General features: G+C 42.7%; 2 protein-coding genes across 2 annotated transcripts in view; one reads left to right on the forward strand and one right to left on the reverse strand.

The window, feature by feature from the left end:
• Positions 1-20,162, reverse strand: part of CFAP96 (cilia and flagella associated protein 96) — a 37,698-nt gene extending 17,536 nt beyond the window's left edge. The window contains exons 1-7 of the mRNA XM_089669603.1: positions 19,981-20,162; positions 17,121-17,254; positions 10,685-10,904; positions 8,056-8,193; positions 7,748-7,823; positions 5,252-5,431; positions 250-422 (exon numbers count right to left, since the gene is read on the reverse strand). Coding sequence (XP_089525729.1) covers positions 250-422; positions 5,252-5,431; positions 7,748-7,823; positions 8,056-8,193; positions 10,685-10,904; positions 17,121-17,217 — 884 coding nt within the window. The 5' untranslated portion in view covers positions 17,218-17,254; positions 19,981-20,162. The remainder of the gene's footprint in view (positions 1-249; positions 423-5,251; positions 5,432-7,747; positions 7,824-8,055; positions 8,194-10,684; positions 10,905-17,120; positions 17,255-19,980) is intronic.
• Positions 20,163-20,355: 193 nt separating this feature from the next.
• UFSP2 (UFM1 specific peptidase 2) overlaps positions 20,356-21,139 on the forward strand; it is a 36,293-nt gene continuing 35,509 nt past the window's right edge. The window contains exon 1 of the mRNA XM_089669602.1: positions 20,356-20,496. Coding sequence (XP_089525728.1) covers positions 20,494-20,496 — 3 coding nt within the window. The 5' untranslated portion in view covers positions 20,356-20,493. The remainder of the gene's footprint in view (positions 20,497-21,139) is intronic.

Raw genomic sequence — 21,139 nt, forward strand, 5'->3', positions numbered from 1 at the left:
TACAATCCTATGTATTTTCTAATGTCAGGATCATAAGGATTAAAAATAGTCAATGATGATTGAGAGAGTGAAGTTCCACTTTAGGATCTTCCAGTAAGCTGCCAAGCAATGCTGTTCAGCAAGAGGGAGGGTGCATAATTATTACAATCATTGCTATGTTATGGGGATGCTTGTTATTTTCTCAATTAATTTGCATAAATCAGAATACATTAAAACATCAAAGTAGTATTTCATTCTTACAGTACTTACCTGAGAACGTGTGATGCAATTACACTTTTAATAGGAAAAGATTTGGGTCCTGCTGGAGGCTGGAAAATCTTTCCCCCTTTAACAATGGTTGCACTTTTAGTAAGTCTTTTCCCATAAGCATCATTGGAATGAGTTGGGTAAGGATCAAATGTTCCTGCTTTCATGCCACCTGGCTGCCAATGACATACAAAATACAATTTTCATACATGATATATATACTAGACCAGGTTAGACAAGATGTGGCTTGGCAGAATTGCGTAAAAGAGAAATATGGTTTTAACTGGAATGAGATTTTTAATAAAGTCTTTTTAAAGCAGCAAAGCACTATGTCGAGTTTTCCTATTATTAGGATCAGAGGAGGAGAAAGAAGGTTTGAATATCTGGGGACCCTAAAGAAAGGGGAAACATGCTATATATGACCTATTGTAATCAGTGGGTCATGGACAGAACTTGAGAGAATAACTGGTTTTGGTCACAGAGATGGAGAAAAATGGTTCAGGCACATGATGTGTAGAGTATAACAATTGGATGAAAATTACAGAAAGACAATTGCTGGATGTAGGATATTTATTTAAAAGATAAGTACACTTTTTAACAAAAAATAATAAATGCACTTTTTTTGCATGTAAAAAAAAATTGTGCATTTACTTTTATTTATTTTTTTTCGGAGCCTGCAAAGCATTGCACCAGCATCGCTGGTGCCATGCAAAGCTCCTGCAGACTGTCATTGTAGGCTTTCTACCCATACATCATATGGGCATGCATTTTCACACTGACAGAAAGAATCAATTGACTACTAGAGCGCTCAACAGGGCCACCCTGTACTACTGTCGTACAGAGAGCTCAGATTGCTGACTCGCTGCAGGAGCGGGAACATGTTGCATGTTCCATCCAAAAACAGGTGGAACATGTACTGTACAGTAACATGTTCTCAAAGCTGACCTCATCTTTTATTAGAAATACATAGAAAAACACAAAATTACACTGAATATAGGGGCACATATGTTTTTTTATATTTTTTTTTATTTTTGCATTATGATTTTGTATGTAATAGCGCTACACTGATTATCATTGATTTGTACACTCTGTGTACAAGTGATATATAATTCCCACCTCCCAAGTGTAAGCTCAGAGTTTCCTGGAAGCAGCAACAATTCCTCTATCCCATGTTAGCCAAACCTATACCACAAGTTCCATGAGAACAGATGGGATAGGGCTGGCTCTTTTATGTGCTATATGTATGTATGTATGTATGTAATATATGTAATCATGCAATGATTTTTACCTCATGTTCACAGCTGATATTTGCTAGCTTTTATTTAAAAACATGTTTGCTCTCTATTCTTGTTTTGGAGATACATACAGTACATGGTTCATCCAAGTAGGATTTTGCTTACAACTTGGACCAGTAATTCTACTATTCCTCCCTGTTTCAATTTAGGAGTGAGAATGGCACTGAAAGCAGCAATTCTCTACTGTATATCCTAAGGACATTTATAAACAGCCACCACTGATTTGCAAAAGACAAAAAAGCTTTAATATTGTACATACACTTGGAGATGCATCATTAGACTAAGATGCAAGTCTTCCAAGATAACTTGTACAAGACATGGGCAAATATTATTATTATTATTATACAGGATTTATATAGCACCAACAGTTTGTGCAGAGCTTTACAAAATGAAGGTGACATTACAGTTACAATACAATTTGGTACAAGAGGAAACCGAGGACCCTGCTCGTTAGAGCTTACAAAATATCAAAATTTACTGGATAATCTGCCAGAAAAATGTTCCCTGGAAATCTTGCAATTAGTCTTGCCAGCATTTTTCTGGGATGTAATCCAAATTTAAGAAGATTCTATATACATTGTTTTAATTTTTAACTAACAAATAATATTGCTCCATTTAAGTTACAAAAATGATGACTGACGGCTGACAGAATGGGAGATATCAAAGGTATTTTACAACTTGCATCAGTACAATAATTTAGCATACAAAGTGATCACAGTCTAAAGCAGGGGTCTCCAAACTTAAAAAACAAAGGGCTGGTTTACTGTCCTTCAGACTTTAGGAGGGCTGGAGTGGCCAGTGGGAGTAGAAAATGTCCCAGCGTCAAAATGAAAAAAAAAAAAAAAAAATGACAGTGCTTGCAGTCAGTGGAAGGAGGAATAGTGTCCAGTCATTGGTATTAGTTGGAGGAACAGTGCCCCATCCTTGGTATTAGTGGGAGGAATATTGCCCCATCATTGGTATTAGTGGGAGGAATAGTGCCCCCATCATTTGTGTCAGTGGGAGGAATAGTGCCCCATCATTGGTATCAGTGGGAGGAATAGTGCCCCCATCATTTGTGTCAGTGGGAGGAATAATGCCCCATAATTGGTGTCAGTGGGAGGAATAGTGCTCCATCATTGGTATCAGTGGGAGGAATAGTGCTCCATCATTGGTATCAGTGGGAGGAATAGTGCTCCATCATTAGTATCAGTGGGAGGAATAGAGCCCCGTCATTGGTGTCAGTGGGAGGAATAGTGCCCCATCATTGGTGTCAGTGGGAGGAATAGTGCCCCAACATTGGTGCCAGTGGGAGGAATAGTACCCCATCATTGGTGCCAGTGGGAGGAATAGAGCCCCGTCATTGGTGTCAGTGGGAGGAATAGTGCCCCATCATTGGTGCCAGTGGGAGGAATAGTGCTCCATCATTAGTATCAGTGGGAGGAATAGTGCTCCATCATTAGTATCAGTGGGAGGAATAGAGCCCCGTCATTGGTGTCAGTGGGAGGAATAGTGCCCCATCATTGGTGTCAGTGGGAGGAATAGTGCCCCAACATTGGTGCCAGTGGGAGGAATAGTACCCCATCATTGGTGCCAGTGGGAGGAATAGAGCCCCGTCATTGGTGTCAGTGGGAGGAATAGTGCCCCATCATTGGTGCCAGTGGGAGGAATAGTGCTCCATCATTAGTATCAGTGGGAGGAATAGTGCTCCATCATTAGTATCAGTGGGAGGAATAGAGCCCCGTCATTGGTGTCAGTGGGAGGAATAGTGCCCCATCATTGGTGTCAGTGGGAGGAATAGTGCCCCAACATTGGTGCCAGTGGGAGGAATAGTACCCCATCATTGGTGCCAGTGGGAGGAATAGAGCCCCGTCATTGGTGTCAGTGGGAGGAATAGTGCCCCATCATTGGTGCCAGTGGAAGGAATAGTGCTCCATCATTAGTATCAGTGGGAGGAATAGTGCTCCATCATTAGTATCAGTGGGAGGAATAGAGCCCCGTCATTGGTGTCAGTGGGAGGAATAGTGCCCCGTCATTGGTGTCAGTGGGAGGAATAGTGCCCCAACATTAGTATCAGTGGGAGGAATAGTGCTCCATCATTAGTATCAGTGGGAGGAATAGAGCCCCGTCATTGGTGTCAGTGGGAGGAATAGTGCCCCAACATTGGTGCCAGTGGGAGGAATAGTGCCCCAACATTGGTGCCAGTGGGAGGAATAGTACCCCATCATTGGTGCCAGTGGGAGGAATAGAGCCCCGTCATTGGTGTCAGTGGGAGGAATAGTGCCCCATCATTGGTGTCAGTGGGAGGAATAGTGCCCCAACATTGGTGCCAGTGGGAGGAATAGTACCCCATCATTGGTGCCAGTGGGAGGAATAGAGCCCCGTCATTGGTGTCAGTGAGAGGAATAGTGCCCCATCATTGGTGCCAGTGGGAGGAATAGTGCTCCATCATCAGTATCAGTGGGAGGAATAGTGCTCCATCATTAGTATCAGTGGGAGGAATAGAGCCCCGTCATTGGTGTCAGTGGGAGGAATAGTGCCCCGTCATTGGTGTCAGTGGGAGGAATAGTGCCCCAACATTGGTGCCAGTGGGAGGAATAGTGCCCCAACATTGGTGCCAGTGGGAGGAATAGTACCCCATCATTGGTGCCAGTGGGAGGAATAGAGCCCCGTCATTGGTGTCAGTGGGAGGAATAGTGCCCCATCATTGGTGCCAGTGGGAGGAATAGTGCTCCATCATTAGTATCAGTGGGAGGAATAGTGCTCCATCATTAGTATCAGTGGGAGGAATAGAGCCCCGTCATTGGTGTCAGTGGGAGGAATAGTGCCCCATCATTGGTGTCAGTGGGAGGAATGGTGCCCCAACATTGGTGCCAGTGGGAGGAATAGTACCCCATCATTGGTGCCAGTGGGAGGAATAGTGCCCCATCATTGGTGCCAGTGGGAGGAATAGTATCCCATCATTGGTATTAGTGGGAGGAATAGTGCCCCATCATTGTTGTCAGTGGGTTGAATAGTGCCCCATCATTGGTGACAGTGGGATGAATAGTGACCCATCACTGGTATCAGAGGAAGCAATAGTGCCCCATAATTGGTATTAGTAGAAGGAATCATGTCGCATCATTGGTGTTAGTGGAAGGAATAGTGCCCCATCATTGGTGTCAGGGGGAGGAATAGTGCCCCATCATTGGTGTCAGTGGGATGAATAGCACCCCAGCATTGGTATCAGAGGAAGAAATAGTGCCCATCCCTGGTATTAATTGGAGGGATAGTGCCCCATCGTTGGTATTAGTTGGAGGAAAAGTACTTAACTGTTTATATCAGTGGGAGGAATTGTGCCCCTTCAACGGTCAGTGGAAGAAAAATGCCCCATAGTTGGTGCCAGAGGAAGAAATGGTAGCTCTTTGTTGGTATCAGTGGAAGGAATAGTACTCCGAGGGCCGCATTTGGCCCATGGGCCGAGGTTTGAAGCAGTACTGGTCTAATTTTGTTCAAAGCAAAAAATTGTATAGAATGACATGCTCTGCATTCACATAAAACAAAGTATGTTGCATTTGGTTGATTATTCTTAATCATTTTAAAAAATAATATTTTGTCTTTGGCCAGTCTAAGCATGTCTATGTGTAAAATGTTTGAAACAAACATCTTCCTTGTGCATGTGCATTTTGTGAATAGACCTCACCCTGACACTGAAGATAAACATTGCATGATGGCATCTTTGTTTTACCTACATCTTTAGCAGGTGAACTTGGCTTAAACGGTTTCACAAGCTGCTTTTTCTCTGTCTTTTTCTTGAGTGGTGGCAGAGGTTTATCAGACCGATAAGGGTTCACATCAAAATAATCCTTTGGATAAAGGTTTAATCGGAAAGCACCACCTTTTAACTTAGATTTGTGGCTCTCAAACTCTTTCTGAAATGAAAATTACAGAGAATCATTATGTGCTCATCACAGCTCAGAAGCCTTACACAACGTATCAGATTCATTAGCAGCCATTTTTTTACATTTTTAGTCTTGAATGTAAGGGACAGTTAGAACTTCCTATCAGGTATTTCAAATACATTGGATAAAAAAAGTCTGCACACCCCTGTAAAAATGTCAGGTTTGTACATCATAATCTGAATGTTTCTATTGCTGAAGTGCCTTTGTTAGAAAGGTTTTGCTTTATTTTGTTTCCTGTTGACAGGGGGACAGGCAGTGAGAGGTGGTCTCCCCAATAGGGTGGGAGACAGCAATAAAAGATGGGGGTCCAACTTTTTCCCACTCCATCCTAGAGAAAAAAAAACAGTTTTGGCTGCTTTAAAGTGCACCCAAGCCCAGAATAAGAATATTAGAGTATTTACAAATTCCTAAAGTAGGACTAAACCTTTTTTTCATTTTGGATACAGTAAGGGAGGGTTATAATCCATCAGTTTTTTTGCCATCTGTGCCCCATTAAGGAGATTTACCTTCACTTCCTGTTTCATAGCCAACAAAGAAAGCGAGACAAAATCCCTGCAAATTAAGGGAATTCTTTGGGAACCCCTAGGTCACTAGAACTAGGGTCCCCATTGGAAAATTAAAAAATTTCCCCTCTATTACTTTTCTGGGGATAGCCCAAAATTTGGGGTTTACTTTACTTTCACTTTTGATGATAATGGTAAGCAGGATAAATAAAGAGGGTGAATCACCCTAACAAGGACACAGACATCAATAAATACCTAATAGGGGTCTAATCCATCTCCACTCTGTCCAAAACTGAAAAAAAAAAGTTTTGCCTTTAGATATACTTTAACAAAAAGCAATAGAGCTTTAATACAAAGCACCACTGATCTCTCTAGCTCCATGTAGTGTTAAGTAATTCAGACTCTAAACTGGGGTTTTAATTCGTTTTTAACTACTGTGAGTTTACATTATAGAACTGGTAGAATGCCAAGCTTCTGCATCCAAAGAAAGTAAGAAGAATGAAACTGTAATTTCAGTGCCTCTGTTATTCATTTTGAATATTAATTTCTCCATATCTGTAGCTACATAATTAGGGCTTGTTTTCATGTGTTTTTAATGCAATTGTTCAGCATATATAAATACTTTAATGGATAAGTTCATCTTTTTGGAAAAAAATATTAAATGCACATATTTCTGCAGTGAAAAAAATGGGCATTTATTATTTTTTTCCTGCAGGAGCCTGGAAAGCATTGTACTTGGGATCAGTAGATCATGGGTGCAATGTGGGCTCCTGCAGACATGTCCTTTGGCTTTCAGTCCATACCTCTGTATGGGCTGTTTGAAACCTGGAGGACATGTCAACTGACTATGAGAGTGCTTATCAGTGCCCTTGCAGCCCTTCGAAACTACAAGTCCATCTGTCACAGTGTCAGACGGTACTTGTAGATTATTCAGTCACAGGAAACTGTGAATGAATGATGCGGCTGAGTGGGCGAAACCCCACACAGTCCTGCTTTTTTCAGAAAGGATAAAGGGACAGTGGGTACAGGGAGAAGAACCCCCACCAGCTGTCATAGGGGAAAAGGGATCAGGGAGAGGTGGCAAGAGCTGAAACATGTTACATATTCCACTCTAAATACGAGTGAAATATGTAACATGTTCTGAACGTGTACTTATCCATTAATGAGGTCAGCATGTTTACTAGCTCTAGCATAACCCACTTTCCCAGCTTCATCCACATGCTGTAAGCTAGAAACAAATGCATATACCAAACCTTAAGCAAAAAGTACCGTCACTGCTAGAACTGAAACTTACAAAAATGCAGCTTGCTGCCCCTGCAGACTGTAGTAATAGTAAAGTCCTGAATTCTTGATTTACTGTTTTGGCTGCCAAGGGATTTATAATGCTGACTGACCATTTTTATGATACACATACACAAAAGATAACTTGGTTAGTTCCTGGTTTAGCATAAATACTTTTGCTCCCATCTCACTGGATGAAGATGCTGATTCGCTGTCCACTGAGGAAGAGATGACATTTGAAGCAGAACCAAGAAGGTGACTTTCTTATTCAGGAGCTACATATCTGGCCACTTAGTGCAGAAAAAAGTTTAACAAGAAAAGAAGAGGCCCCCTTGAAGCCACAGCATTCTGCTAATGGAGTGCTGCTCCAAAGGCCAGTTTTGCCTGCTGCATGCTATGGTTTGATGGAATATCTTTTACAAAAAATGCAATACAACAAATAGAAAAGACTGGGGGAGGACACCTAGCTAGGGAGAAACAGAGTATGTTAGAGTGTACTAACCTTCATCAGTTCTCTTGATCTGTCATAGTCATCAGAAGTATATGGGTACTGTTTACCTATAGTGAGGTTTGGATACCTGTGAAAAGGCAATCCGTAATTTCAATGCACAGTAAAGCAGCCTGCAGTAAAAAATACAGGGCCTGATTTACAAGAACAAGATCATATATGTAGTAGTTATGCTTTCAATTGCCAAATTAGATTCCCTGCATGATCCTAAAGATTAAATGTAATTACTATAGGTTACCGTTCCAATTTTGCTCTGGTTATTGTAGATCCTGTTTTTGTCACCACTGTATGTAATACCTTACCCATATCCTGTACCCATCTTGGGAGGGTTGGAATAGATGTTCTTCCCTGGTGCAGTATATGCCTTCCTTGGTTTTAATTCTGCACTAAAAGCTGGAACTGGACCACTCAAAGTTCCATAAAAGCCACCCAGACCAGATCTAAAAAAGAGGGAGAAGATTGTATGATTACCACATTACTTTCACATACATGCTTTCTATGAAAACTATAATAATACATGCACAGCAAAACAATGCTCTGTAGACTACAGAACAAAATCATAAAGTTGTGATATAAATAAATGGATATGATTTATTTTTTTCATTCAGTTCAAGTTTCTTTCATATGTCTATTAATTTTCATGGGCCTGTTTCCAGTGGTTTAACATCCTTTCATCTTCTTTTTCCTAACTTCCTCAGGACCAAAATCAAAACAAACCTTAATGCCCAAACCCAATTATACAACTTTGACGTGTGTTAGTAAAACTTTGCATCTCATTGCAACTACTTGGTGTGTCAAGGTGGATTGTGTCTGTTTTTTTATCAGGACTGATTGTGTTTCAATTTTGTGCCTAATGTTATTAAATATCTCCTGACTTTGTTTTATTATTAAAGTACAACTGGCCCAAAATAGTAAAACATTTTTTTTTTAATTTAGCTGTATCTACTGAGGAGGGCCCTCAGATTCCTCTTGTACCAAATTGTGCTGTAACTGTAATCTCTGCCTTAATTTTGTAAAGCGCTGTGCAAGCTGTTGGTGTTATATAAATCCTGTATAATAATAATAACAATAATACTATTTTTGGCTATTGCCATGTTTCACCACCAAAAAAATCCACAAAATAAATTCTCTTACGCCTGGTGATCACAGCGAGACCACAAGTGTGTGCATAATGTGGTTTTTGGTCCCGTAGTACAGCCAACAAAGAATAGTATGCATTTTGTTGGGGTTTTTTGACCTTGCCTAAACACAATAACCCTAACCCTGCCACTAACTGCCACGTACACTGATACTAACACTCCCTAAACTTGATTCAGCCCTGTTTAGGGTCATATTTATTTATTTTCAACAGACCTTCTTTCCCACAGAGGAGAAGAAACACTGGGACAGGACTTTACAGTACCAATCACTTTAATTAGCTAATCACAGTGATCTGGAGCAGGTTCTGCCAGCTGCCAACCGGAGCAGTCGGTAACAGCTCAGTTTCTGTACTGGGAATACTCGATCAAGTGCACATCCAGCGCAAAACGTAGGAGTGCATATATGTGGCACCCAGGAAGAAACTCACTTCCTGGATGCTACATATATGTGTTATTTCGGCCATAGACAGGTTAATATTGTACCATACATGTATTTCTGCTGGTAGAGTGACAAACTGAGATTTATTTACTAAAGCTGGAAAATGAAAAATCAGGCTCATTTTTGTATAGAAACCAATCAGCTTCCAGGTTTTATTGACAAAGCTTAATTAACCACATACCTACTGGGCACTTATACCCCCCTTCGTGCTCAGGCCAATTTTCAGCCCTGTTGCACTTTGAATGACAATTGCGCTGTCATACAACACTGTACCCATATGAAATTTTTATCATTTTTTTTCACACAAATAGAGCTTTCTTTTGGTGGTATTTAATCGCCAATGGGTGTTTTATTTTTTGCATTATAAACAAAAAAAAGAGCAAACAATTTCTTTGTTTCTATTATAGAATTTTGCAAACAGGTACATTTTCTCCTTCACTGATGTGCATTGATAAGGCTGCACAGATAAGCAACACTGATGGGCACTGATAGGCAGCACTGGGCACTGATGAGATGGCATGGATAGGCAGTACTGATGGGCACTGATAGGATGCACTGATGAGGTGGCACTGATATGCAGCAATGATAATCACTAATGGACGACACTGACGGGTGGCGCTGACTGACGCCACAGACAGTTCTGATTGGCAGCACCGACTGGTGGCACTGCTAGGCGGCACTACTGGGCACTGATAGGTGGCACTGGTGGGCACTGCTGGATGGCACTGCAGGGCCAATCTCCTATGTGACAGCTGCCGGTTATCGCCGGTACTTTCCTCATGCTGTGACAGCGTAAGGAAAGTGCTGCCGATAACTGGCAACTGTATTTCCTCCGTGATCTGCTGTGTCATTGGACACAGCTGATCACGTGATAAAAGGTCGCTGTGATTGGCCTTTTACCTCATCACGTGATCAGCTGTGTCCGTAGGATCACGGAGATCGCCGGGTGCGCACCCCTGGGGGCGTGCGAGAGGGCGCGTTCTAGGAGGACGTCATATGACGCCCTCCCAGAACTGGGTAACTGCGCTGTAGCCGTCATTCAGCTATAGCGCGGTTACCAAGTGGTAAACAAGCCGAGATTAGAAGCTGATTGGTTTCTATTCAGAAGTGAGCCTGATTTTACACTCTCCAACTTTAGTAAATAAACACCATAGTGTCCACTTTTCACATATTACACAACCTTTTGATAGGGCCTCTTGAATAAATACAATCTGTAGCAGATTCTGCTTTCAATTTGTCTAATCCACATTGGAAAATTTTGACTGAATGCTTGGATGGACTATAAAACTGAAATGCACACAAAATGTTGGTGACCTAGCATGATCTTCCTAAATTAAAGGATTCACTACTTACGGCTTTTTTTCCCCATTAGCTGGGAGGAATGCTTTTCCCAAGTTCTTCTTGTTCTGCTGCATAATATACTGCCTTCTTTGTTTCAGGGGATCTGAATAAGCTTCACCTTCAAATGTACGTTTGAACTGAGCATCAAAGTATCCTGCCAAGGTGTTAGCCATGGACTTGGAACCACCGGGAAGCATTTGTCTGTTTTTACTTGCGGCTTCATTAAATGGCCCTGGAATAACATACACATTATACTTGAGTTCTGCATATGAATAATATAACACAACAAAAATTGTATATTTTGGTAAGACTCAACAATTTCTTTCCTATTAAGCTCAGAGGTTTTCAGCCTTAACAGAAATGTGAACCCCTGCATTACACATTGCTGTTTAACATAGAAGGCTTAAGCATTAGCATTAGTGTCATCCTACTGTTATTTATATTGCTTTGGCTCACTAATTCTATCTAACAGCATTGACAATTTGTTGTACAGGTACAGCAATGCAAGGTTACACTTGCAGAAACACTGGAGACATCTGATATTGCAGTCCTGGTCAAGGGTGAAAGGGATCTTCTGTTGGATGCAGTAAATATCTTATGTTTTTTAAAACCAGAATACAGCTTAACTTATTCTCTAATAATTTGCTTGTTGCAGCAAAATATATTAATATTTTTTATGAATACATTCCTAGCATATCACAATATACTGCAACTGTGTAATTTACCAGAAAAAAAAACACTTTTTATCATTAAAGCATAACAGAGTGGAGAGGGATTTGAACACCTGTCAGTTTTTATTGCCATGTGTGGCCCATTGAGGAGATTCACCCTCTTTACTTGTCCCATTTACAGTTAACACCAAGAATGAAAATCCAAGAGCATCCCAAATTTTGGATTGTTACCAGAATAGGAACAGGGGAAATCTTCCAAGGGGACACTAGTTCTGATGACAACTGGGGATTCCCTCACTTTGGAGGAATTTCCTTCCTTTTTTGGCTATGGGACTAGAAGTGTAGAGAAATCTCCACAAAGGAATACAGATGGCAAAAAAACCCATAACTATATATTATAGCTCTCCCTTGCTCTATCAAAACAAAAAAAAAAAATTTTTTTCCTTAGTTAAAGTGGTAGTAAAGGTTCAGTTTAAAAAAAAAATAACAAACATGTCATAATTACCTGCTCTGTTCAATAGTTTTGCACAGAGCACCCCCGATACTCTTCTTCTCGGGTCCGCCGCCAGCTCTTCTGGCTCCTTCCCCTTGACCAGTGTCCCCAATAGAAAGCCACTTGCTACGGGGGCGGTGGTGCATGCTCTCTCCCGAGCTCAGCTCTATGCATCCATAAAGACATATAGAGCTGCAGCTTGACCCTGCCTCCCACTCTCTCCTCATTGGCTTACTGGCTGTGATTGACAGCAGTGGGAGCCAATGGCTCCTGCTGCTGTCTCAGCCAATGAGGAGAGGGGGTCCTGGGACAGCCAAGGCTCCCCTGCACAGCACTGGATGAAGATCAGGCTCAGGTAAGTAGCACACAGAAGGTTTTTTACCTTCATACATAAAATGCATGAAGGTAAAAAACATTTAGCTTTTACAACTGCTTTAAACTTTAAAGTATATCTAAACCCCAGAACAAAAAAATGAAAAGGTCATACGTTGCAGATTACAAGTTTTTAGACACTTCCTGTCCTAAGGTGACAATGCTCATTCACTGTACTGTATCTAAGGAGGAGCAGTGTTTTCAGTATAGAACAGGATGTGTGCTAAGACCACAGAACACCTCACCCTCACCTCTTCTCTATACCATAGAGGGGGGTGTTTTGTAGTCCACCAAGAGACCTGGGAACCAGACTAACAAATCATATTGTAACAGAGGATATGCAGAGCCGAGCACATAGAATGTCAGGATTTAAAAGAAAATTCCAACCAAAATAAAGTTCATGTTTCAGATAGCACAGTGACTGTAGGGACTGCTCCCTCAGAAATGTTTGCAAATACCCCCTTCCAAAAGGGCTACTTTGTTTGCATGCATGCATGTAAGTGAATATCCCAATTACTGGAGTTTTAAAGAAAATAATCCATGACCTGTGCACGGTACACATACAACACATTATTTTTCAGTAATAGAGACTGACTAAACCAACCATTAACTTAAAGTGCGAAGATGGCCGTAAATGAAGCGACTTTCTTTCCTGCAACAACGGGTTGCAGGAAAGAAAATCAATTAATTTGCCCCATCAACACAACAGTGATTACTGCTAGTGGCTAATAATCGCATGTAAAATCTGACAGGCTTGTTGATCTACCAATCAACTTGGGTACATTCAGCCTGCCCATACACGGTTTGAATCTTGGCCGGTCTCTGCTGAACCGGGCGAGATTTGAACCGTCTATGGCCACCTTTAGTTCACCTTTTCAGAAAAAAAATATGAAAAGATGAACTAATACCCTACACCAGGGCTTAAAATTTCAAGTCCTGAGCTACTAGCCAGGTCTTAAGAGTTAATCGCCACCAACAAACACACACAAACAGAGACACCTGTACACACACACACACAGACATGTACATACACACACAGAAACATTTACACACACGCCCAGAGACACATGTACACACACATACAGACACATGTATACACACACAGGCACGTACAGACATGCATACACACAGATACATGTACATACACAGAAATACACATGTATATACACACAGACACGTGTATGTACATACACACAAACACACACACACACGTACATGCACACACACACAAGTACATACACGCAGACACATGTACAGATACACACATGTACATACACACAGACACATGTACATGCATACACAGACACACACACCACTACCCCCCCATAAAAAGTTGCAGTACTTCGTTGTTCACTCACAGAGCCGAGTACTGCACTCTAGGGGGAGGCAGAGAGCACAGCACACACTCCGCTCACTGCGCTCAGCTATTGAGCAGTCTGACGGCTCCCAGTGCCAATGACAGATCCGGCCTGAGCTCCGAGCCTGCTCAGCAAGATGGCACTGGGGGAAACGCTGGCGAGTGGAAATTTCAAGCCCTGCCCTACACCCTCCCCACTGCACTTACCTTCGTGATTAGCGGTCAGTGCCCATGCAGCTGGTGAAGCGGTCCAGTGGTTTGGAATTCCAGCTTTTCTTTCCCTTCTTCCTGTAGGGTTTCTGGAACAGAAGAGAGTGATTCTGATTGGCCAAAGTGGTCACGTGCCGGTGCTGACCAATCAGAGCTGCTCTGAGCTGTCCCAGAAGTCCTTCCAAAGAAGGGGAAGAAGAGTGGGGATTTCAAATCTCTGGTCTGCTGCAAAAGCTGCGTGGACAGCTAATCACTGATGAAGGTAAGTGCAGCAGGGATTGGGAGGGTGTAGGGTGTTAGTTTACCTATTAATTTTTTTAAAAAAAGGTGAGCTAAACCTTTAAAGCTGCTGATAAGATAAGAATGCAGAGTGGCAGAAAGATGAGCTCCTCATTGTACTCTCCTCATCTTCTTTCACTGTCCAATCACAGGCTGGGGGGTAGATGAGGGTAGGAGGGGGAGTGCCTGGGTTCAAGTAGATTAAATGTTGGCCATCTGAAGGCCTTGAGCTGAATTGTTGTAAATTTGTGTCTTGCTATTTCATATTTAAAATTGACATCAAACTCTATTGAAGTATGTATTCTTAACCCCTTCACGCTGGCGCCTCCTGGCCCTTTAAGGGGTTTCTGATGCCGGGAGGCGGGGTTTAGGGTCATGTAACCGCCGTGATTGGCTGTCACAGCAGTCACATGATCAGAAAGGTCCCCATCGCAAGGAGAGATCGGAACCTTTCTGTCGGACACCGACATGTGCTGAGAGAGCGCAGGGTGTGCACTCTCAACACGTTTGTTTGCAAATGGTACGCAAATATGCGGCCACTAGGCGTCAAGGCCCAGCCACATATTTGCGTACCGTTGGCATAAAGAGGTTAAAGTATAACTAAAGGCAAAACTTTTATTTTAGTTTTAGATTAGTTTTTATTAGAATGCCTGCCAGTTTTTATTGTTGTCTGTGCCCCATTAGGGAGATTCACCCTCTCTATATGTCCTGTTTACTCTTCTTTTGAAAGTGAAAGTAAAAGAACCCTCCAATTTTGGGTTGTCCCCAGTAAAGTAATAGAGGGGAAATTTTCCAATGGGGACACTAGTTCTGGTGACTTGAGGTCCCCAAGGAATTTCCTTAATTTGCAGGGATTTCCTCTCACTTCTTGCTTTGGCTATGGGACAGGAAGTGAAGGTAAATCTCTCCAATGGGACAAAGATAGCAAAAAATAAATTGACGGTTTATAATACCTCCCTTACCGGGGTGTGGAATTTTTTTAAAATAACTACTTGTCCAGGGACTAAATCGGTGCCCCAATCTACTTGTCCCTCATGACAATCTACTTGTCCAGATATTTTTTTTCGCTGCCAGAGCCATGTTTGCATTTTTTGCACAAGTATAAAAAATAATATTAGGCCTGAAGATTACATAAAACCCCCAAACACTATATATTTTCTGAAAGCAGAGACCCTAGAGAATAAAAGTTGTATTTTTTTATGTTGCATGATATTACCACAAAATTTCAGTAAAAAATACAAGTTAATTTTAGGGAACAAAAAAGCAATAAATTACCCTATTTTTTGTAAAATATAAAAGATGAGGTTGCACTGAGTAAATAGATATCCAACTTGTCAAACCTTAAATTTGTGCCCACTTGTTAAATGGCGACGAACTTCAGTACCCTCAATTTTCTATAGGTGACGCATTTAAAGCTCCTTATAGGTCAGCAGTTTAGTGTTACGGAAGAGGTCTGGTGCTAGAATTATTGCTCTCATTCTAGCGTGTGCAGCGATATGTGACATGTGTATCGCAATGGATGTTTTCATGCGTAGGCGCCCTAGCGTGTGCTTTAACGTTTGTACGTTCGTATATGTGGGGGTGGGGGGGGCCTCAATTTTTTTTTGTGGGGGGATGGTATGTGCTTGGGTGTAACTTTTATTTTTTACAATTAAGAAATAACTTTGTTTCTTTTTACTTTTTTTTTCATCACATAGGCCATGTGATGATTTTTTGGTGCCAGGTTCTTTTTATTGAGGCATCCAGGGTCCAAAAGACCCTGCATGTCTCCCCTGTGCTCCACTGAATGTAATACGGTGCACATCGCACCGCATTACATTTTTTCCCGGCTTCCATGGCCTGGAATCTCTCAACAGGGACCCGAAAGTGACATCATAACGTTACTTCCGGGTCATGAGAAGAAGGGGAGGGGACGTGTCCGCTCTCCTCCCTCCCCTCTAGCCGAAGGCGATGAGCAGATGGGCAAGCGTAGCCCGGTAGACTTTATGGCGGGCGAGATACTGGCACTGTGTGGAAACAATCGGGCAGCAGCACTGCCACCCGAATGCTTCCACCTGACAAGTGAGCCCACTGCTTGCTCACATCAGAGCTAAGGTAGAAAAAAACGACCTGCCCGACGCCCGGAACTACATGTCCCAGGCATCGGGCGATAGGAATCAAACATCCCTGCTTGCTCTATCCAAAACTAAAAAAAAAAATTTACTATTTCTAATTTTACTCAAAAAAGTACCTTCTATTGCTCTCAGTCTCCTCAAATTTCCAGATTCTTTTTTTTTTTGCTGCTCAGATCTGACTTCCTGTTAGAGGGTGGCTATGTCTGTTCTCCATGGTCGAACTGTGTGCAGGATCGTGGCCACCCTCTCTTGCTCGCTTACTAAATGGATTAAGGACTATGGGATTTGTAATGTACATAGAGCAGTGCACATGACCACAACTAAAAAAGGAGTGGTTCAGGAACCCAATGAAGATGTTACAAGGAGGCAGAAAAACACAGTAAGAAACATTTTCATGAAAAATAGATTATGGGGCCAGAAAGTAGTGGATGAGTATGGATTCATTTTGGAGAATAAAAATATAATTTTAATGGGTTATTAAATTTTATCTTGTTATTTTGTGCTGGAGTTTGGCATTAGAACTAAAGTATATGTAGTCAAAATGTATTTGTTTGGTTTTTAATACAACGATGAAGCTCTACTGTCATGGTGACAATGTTTTTACCAGATAGGAAGTGAGACAAAATCTCCAACAGCAGCACAGAAGTAAATATACTTTTTATCAGTAGAGCAGGGGAAGGCTAGAAGTCCTCTCTGCTTTTTATTGCTGTAGCTTTCCTGGTTGTAGATTTTCTTTTACTTTCTGAATGGCCTAGTCACTGTGACAACTAGTGTGGGAATATCTCCAACACAGTCATACATGGAGAGTGAAGGAAAGAGAGAGCATCCTACACTGTACCTGATCTGCCTCATTTTATATGTACACATTTGATATTTTCAAGCATACACCATAATAAAATACCTTTCTACTGCTCTCTGATGTGGTGAAGAATCCTTGCTGAAAAATACTTACTAGAGGCAGGAGTGACATATTTGTCCCCAATACTGATATAGCCCATCTCATGGAATAGACCAATCCGATCCATATCGGTTTTTCCGTCTAAAGGCATTGTTGCGCAATGCAGATATGGCACGCTATGCTGTGACCTAAATCAGAATAATATTTTTATATAAGCTGCAAGAAACCAATAAATTATTTGCTGTCACAACAAATCAGTGAAAATGCTGTGTGAGTACAGACAAGAATTATTTATTAGGCACATACTAGAGGACTATGCATTATTAACACTAACTAACAAGTGTAGGTGTCGTTGTTTAATGAGTAAGGCGGGTGAGTGACGGCTGCAGAGGTGACACATTCTCTGTGCTGCCACAACATGTACTACAGCACACACACTGGGAATCTGGGGTCTGCTTGAAGTGGTATTTTACAGCTTGCTTAGTTGGGAAGGGTGGGGGTATGGCAGACTGAAGTTCCTGCTAGTCTGCTGCCCGGGTAGGTCCACACTTACTGTGGTCTCTGCAGCCATTGTCTACCCCTCCTCAGTGATAAATATTTACTGTTCACTTCCCAACCACATCGCTTAGTTGGCAGGAGTAAATGAAGAAAATACTTGGTACTTCCGGGTGTAGAGGAACATGCGAATCACTCTGCATCCTCTGTGACAGCGCTGATGTTTGGCTTAACACTTTCACCTTGGGGCGGAGAGAGAGTCCTCAGCCCTGTGTAAGCTCTTACTAGCTCTGACTCCGAGCTTACACAGAGCTTCCTTCCTTATTCCTAGTGGCGGATTGGTTCAGCTTGGTTACATCTAATACTCCGTATCTCAAATCAGGAGGGCCACTGGGGATACAGAAATTTACTGCAGTAGAATGAACTAAATACAGTCAGTGCTGATCTCTTCTGGGTACTGCTGGAGTGACTTGCCATCTGTCTACTGAACACAGGGGGTCACTCGCTCGGCACCTCTGCCATTCAGAGAACATCTAAGACCTTCTCTGATTGGTTGAGGTGGAGATTGTGGTGTCATTCACCCCTGCTCTCTGCCTCATCCAGTCAGAGAATACCTTGATTTCACTAAAAATAATACAAGATGTACACTGAATGGCAGAGGTGTTGAGCAAGTTACTGTGTTCAGTATACAGATGGCAAGTCACTCCAGCACCTGGAAGAGACCAGCATATAGCACAGGCTGCTGTACTGAATTTCTGCATCCCCAGCAGAAACATATGAAGTATAGATGTAGTCAAGCTGAATCAATCAGCCACCAGAAAAAAGGAAGGGAGCTCTGTGTAAGCTCTGAGTCAGAACTAGGTAGAGCTTACACAGGGTTGAAGACTTTTTCCCTGCCCCCAGGTGAAAGTGTTATTCCAATCACCAAGCATCCCTAGCAGCTCTCCGAATGTGAGATATGTAGGATTAAATGTAACCAATGAAGTTAATAAAAAAGATCATTCCTGGAGTTCAGCCTTTAGTAAGAATTTGAGGTATGGATATTTTATACATTGTTACATTGGGCCAGCTGGGACCAATGTAATTATGTATATGACATACCAGGCCAATCCCTGTGGAAGCTGGAAATCACTGAAATAGACACTCCAGGGACCAGGGATCTCCACTTACTTCTGAGTCCAATGCCGAGTGTCTGCTCTGCTGCACTGTAAACACAGGAGGCCGGCTGCTCAGCATGAGAGCCATTCAGAGAATGCTTTGCATCCTCTAAATGAATTCAAAGTATACTCTGAATGGACCATGTAGAGCAGCAGGGCGGTGATGCACCTGCAATTCATCTTTAAGACTGAACTCCAGGGAAAGTAAAATGCTCCCTTGAAGTGGGAATATCCTCTGTCCTGCAAAGGTTCAAATAGAAGTATGACCAAAGCCTTTCTGGTCATACTTCTCTTGTGGGTCACAGGAGCACACTTACATTTACACTCCTGTCACTTGCTATCAGCTGACATCACAGAGCAGCTCCAGGCTCTGGAAAGGATCCTGACAATATTGTCGGGATCTACCCAGCTGCCTGATTGACAGCTGGCATTCAGCTAAAAACCAAAACCAAATGCTCCCGCCCCCTCTCCTGTCTGGCGCTCCAGTGAGTGCCAGAGTGGAGAGTGGTGGCTGACATTCACTGCTGTCCACTCCGAGAAGACTGAGAACAGAGCGATCAGCAGTCATGTGACTGCTCAGTTCCTGGGCTTAGAGCTGACATGGGATGCTGTTTTACTTAGCCAATGTCTTGTGTTGCTAGAGCCTCTGCTCCCCTATGCTCGGTTGGTCACAAGACCTCTGACGTCATCAAGTCCAATGCAGAGCCCATAGCAGTGCACAGGACATGAAGGTGCCAAAAGATGGTCCACCAGGTGCTGGGGGAGCAGAGGATTGGGTAAGCAGAAGAACTTCTGCTGGTCCATTAGACATAAATGACCATTTAACCCCTGCAGTGCTGGTGCAGCCCCACCACAAAGGAGCATCTGTCCTGTCCCTGGCGTTGGGCTTTAAGAAGAACCTGTTGCCATCCCCTGCACAGACACAGCACAGGTTGGCACCAACTAGGGGGCCTCATTGCCTTAAAGCTTGCATGCCAATGACTTCTGTATCAGTCAGACTATTCCTGTTCTTGGCGTGTTTTCCTAATAAATATGCTCAGTGATCAGAGCAGGGGCTGTGCTTGTCAGTCCAGTAGTGAAGTCCTGGATCTCAGTGCTGCACTGTTCACTCTTCATTCATCTGGATGTAGACTCTTCAGCGCTGAGGATGAAGGTGGACCATGCTATGTAGATATAGGGACCCCAGAATAGTGTGCCTGCTCCATGGCAGTGTATGAGCCCCCCCAGTAGAACCTCCCTGTCCCCCCATTGACTAACTCTACCTGCTGCCTCTGGCTCCCTCTTCAGGTGTTCTCTTGCTGACTCCTGCTGTTAGCTATGGTTGCCATGGCTGCAGACCAGCTCTTTCTTAGTGAGAGCTGCTCACGGCCAATCAGAATGTCAGAGCCAATCGAACATTTCTATATAAAAATAAGACTCGTAGCCATCTCAGTACAACTTTTCCCAACTCTCATTGTGGATCTGTGGTGCACCTTCGGCCGATAACATGGCAAACGTGTATTTATATCTCCCTCTTTGTCAACCTTGGTAGCGCCCGTCTGTGATTGGTTTTCTCTGGAAAAGTGCATGCCGGGACTTGTAGTCTTACACTCGTATGTGTAGCGAGGTTGTCGGAAAGGATGGGAGGTTCCAGGGAACGTTTAACCAATCAGACGCGAGATAGTCACCTCTGGGCCTGGTGAGTGACACGTGCTGTGTGCGGAGTGATGTGATTGGAGGAAAGAGAGGAATCGGCGTTGTGTGCGGCTGGACTACAGAGAGGAGAGGTCGGCGACATGGTGAGTGTAATCATCATGGAGAGGAACACCTGGAGCACTCCTCACTCCGCAGATGATATTTACTGGCCCTGGGGGCCTCTGGCTTCAAGGCTTTGAGTCAGTAACTCAGAACCAGCAGCCAGGAGAGAACTGTCACTGGGATGAAGAATGAGATCTACAAATCACCTCCTTCATCACACTTTATTGAACATGCAGTATATCTTGCTCAGTGCAGCTCTTCCCTTAGGCCTCTTTCACACGGGCGTTCCGTATGTCCGTTTACAGATGAAGAACGGACACCCATGTATTTCTATGGACTAGTGGATGTAAATGGATGATCATCCGTTTACATCTGTTAATGTCCGCATCCGTTCTTTTGAACAGAAGAAACCCCTGAACTGACGAAAAACGGATGTAAATGGATGAATAACGGATGTAAACGGATGAGAATATGTAAACTGATCCGTTTTTTTTGTCGAATAACCGTGACTGAGTTGATGAAAAAACAGAACGCCCATCTGAAAGGACCCTTGAAGTGTTACTAAACCCAGGACCCTGCATTCACTATATCTGGCCTCCCGCAGTACACACAACATGGAAATTATTTTAGTAAATATAAACTGCTAAATACCTTTTCTCATCAGCAGTAAATACAGTAGCAGTC

Source organism: Staurois parvus, unplaced genomic scaffold (assembly GCF_062004578.1).
Source record: "Staurois parvus isolate SC_StPar_1 unplaced genomic scaffold, SC_StPar_1.0 ptg000080l, whole genome shotgun sequence".
NCBI lineage: Eukaryota > Metazoa > Chordata > Amphibia > Anura > Ranidae > Staurois > Staurois parvus.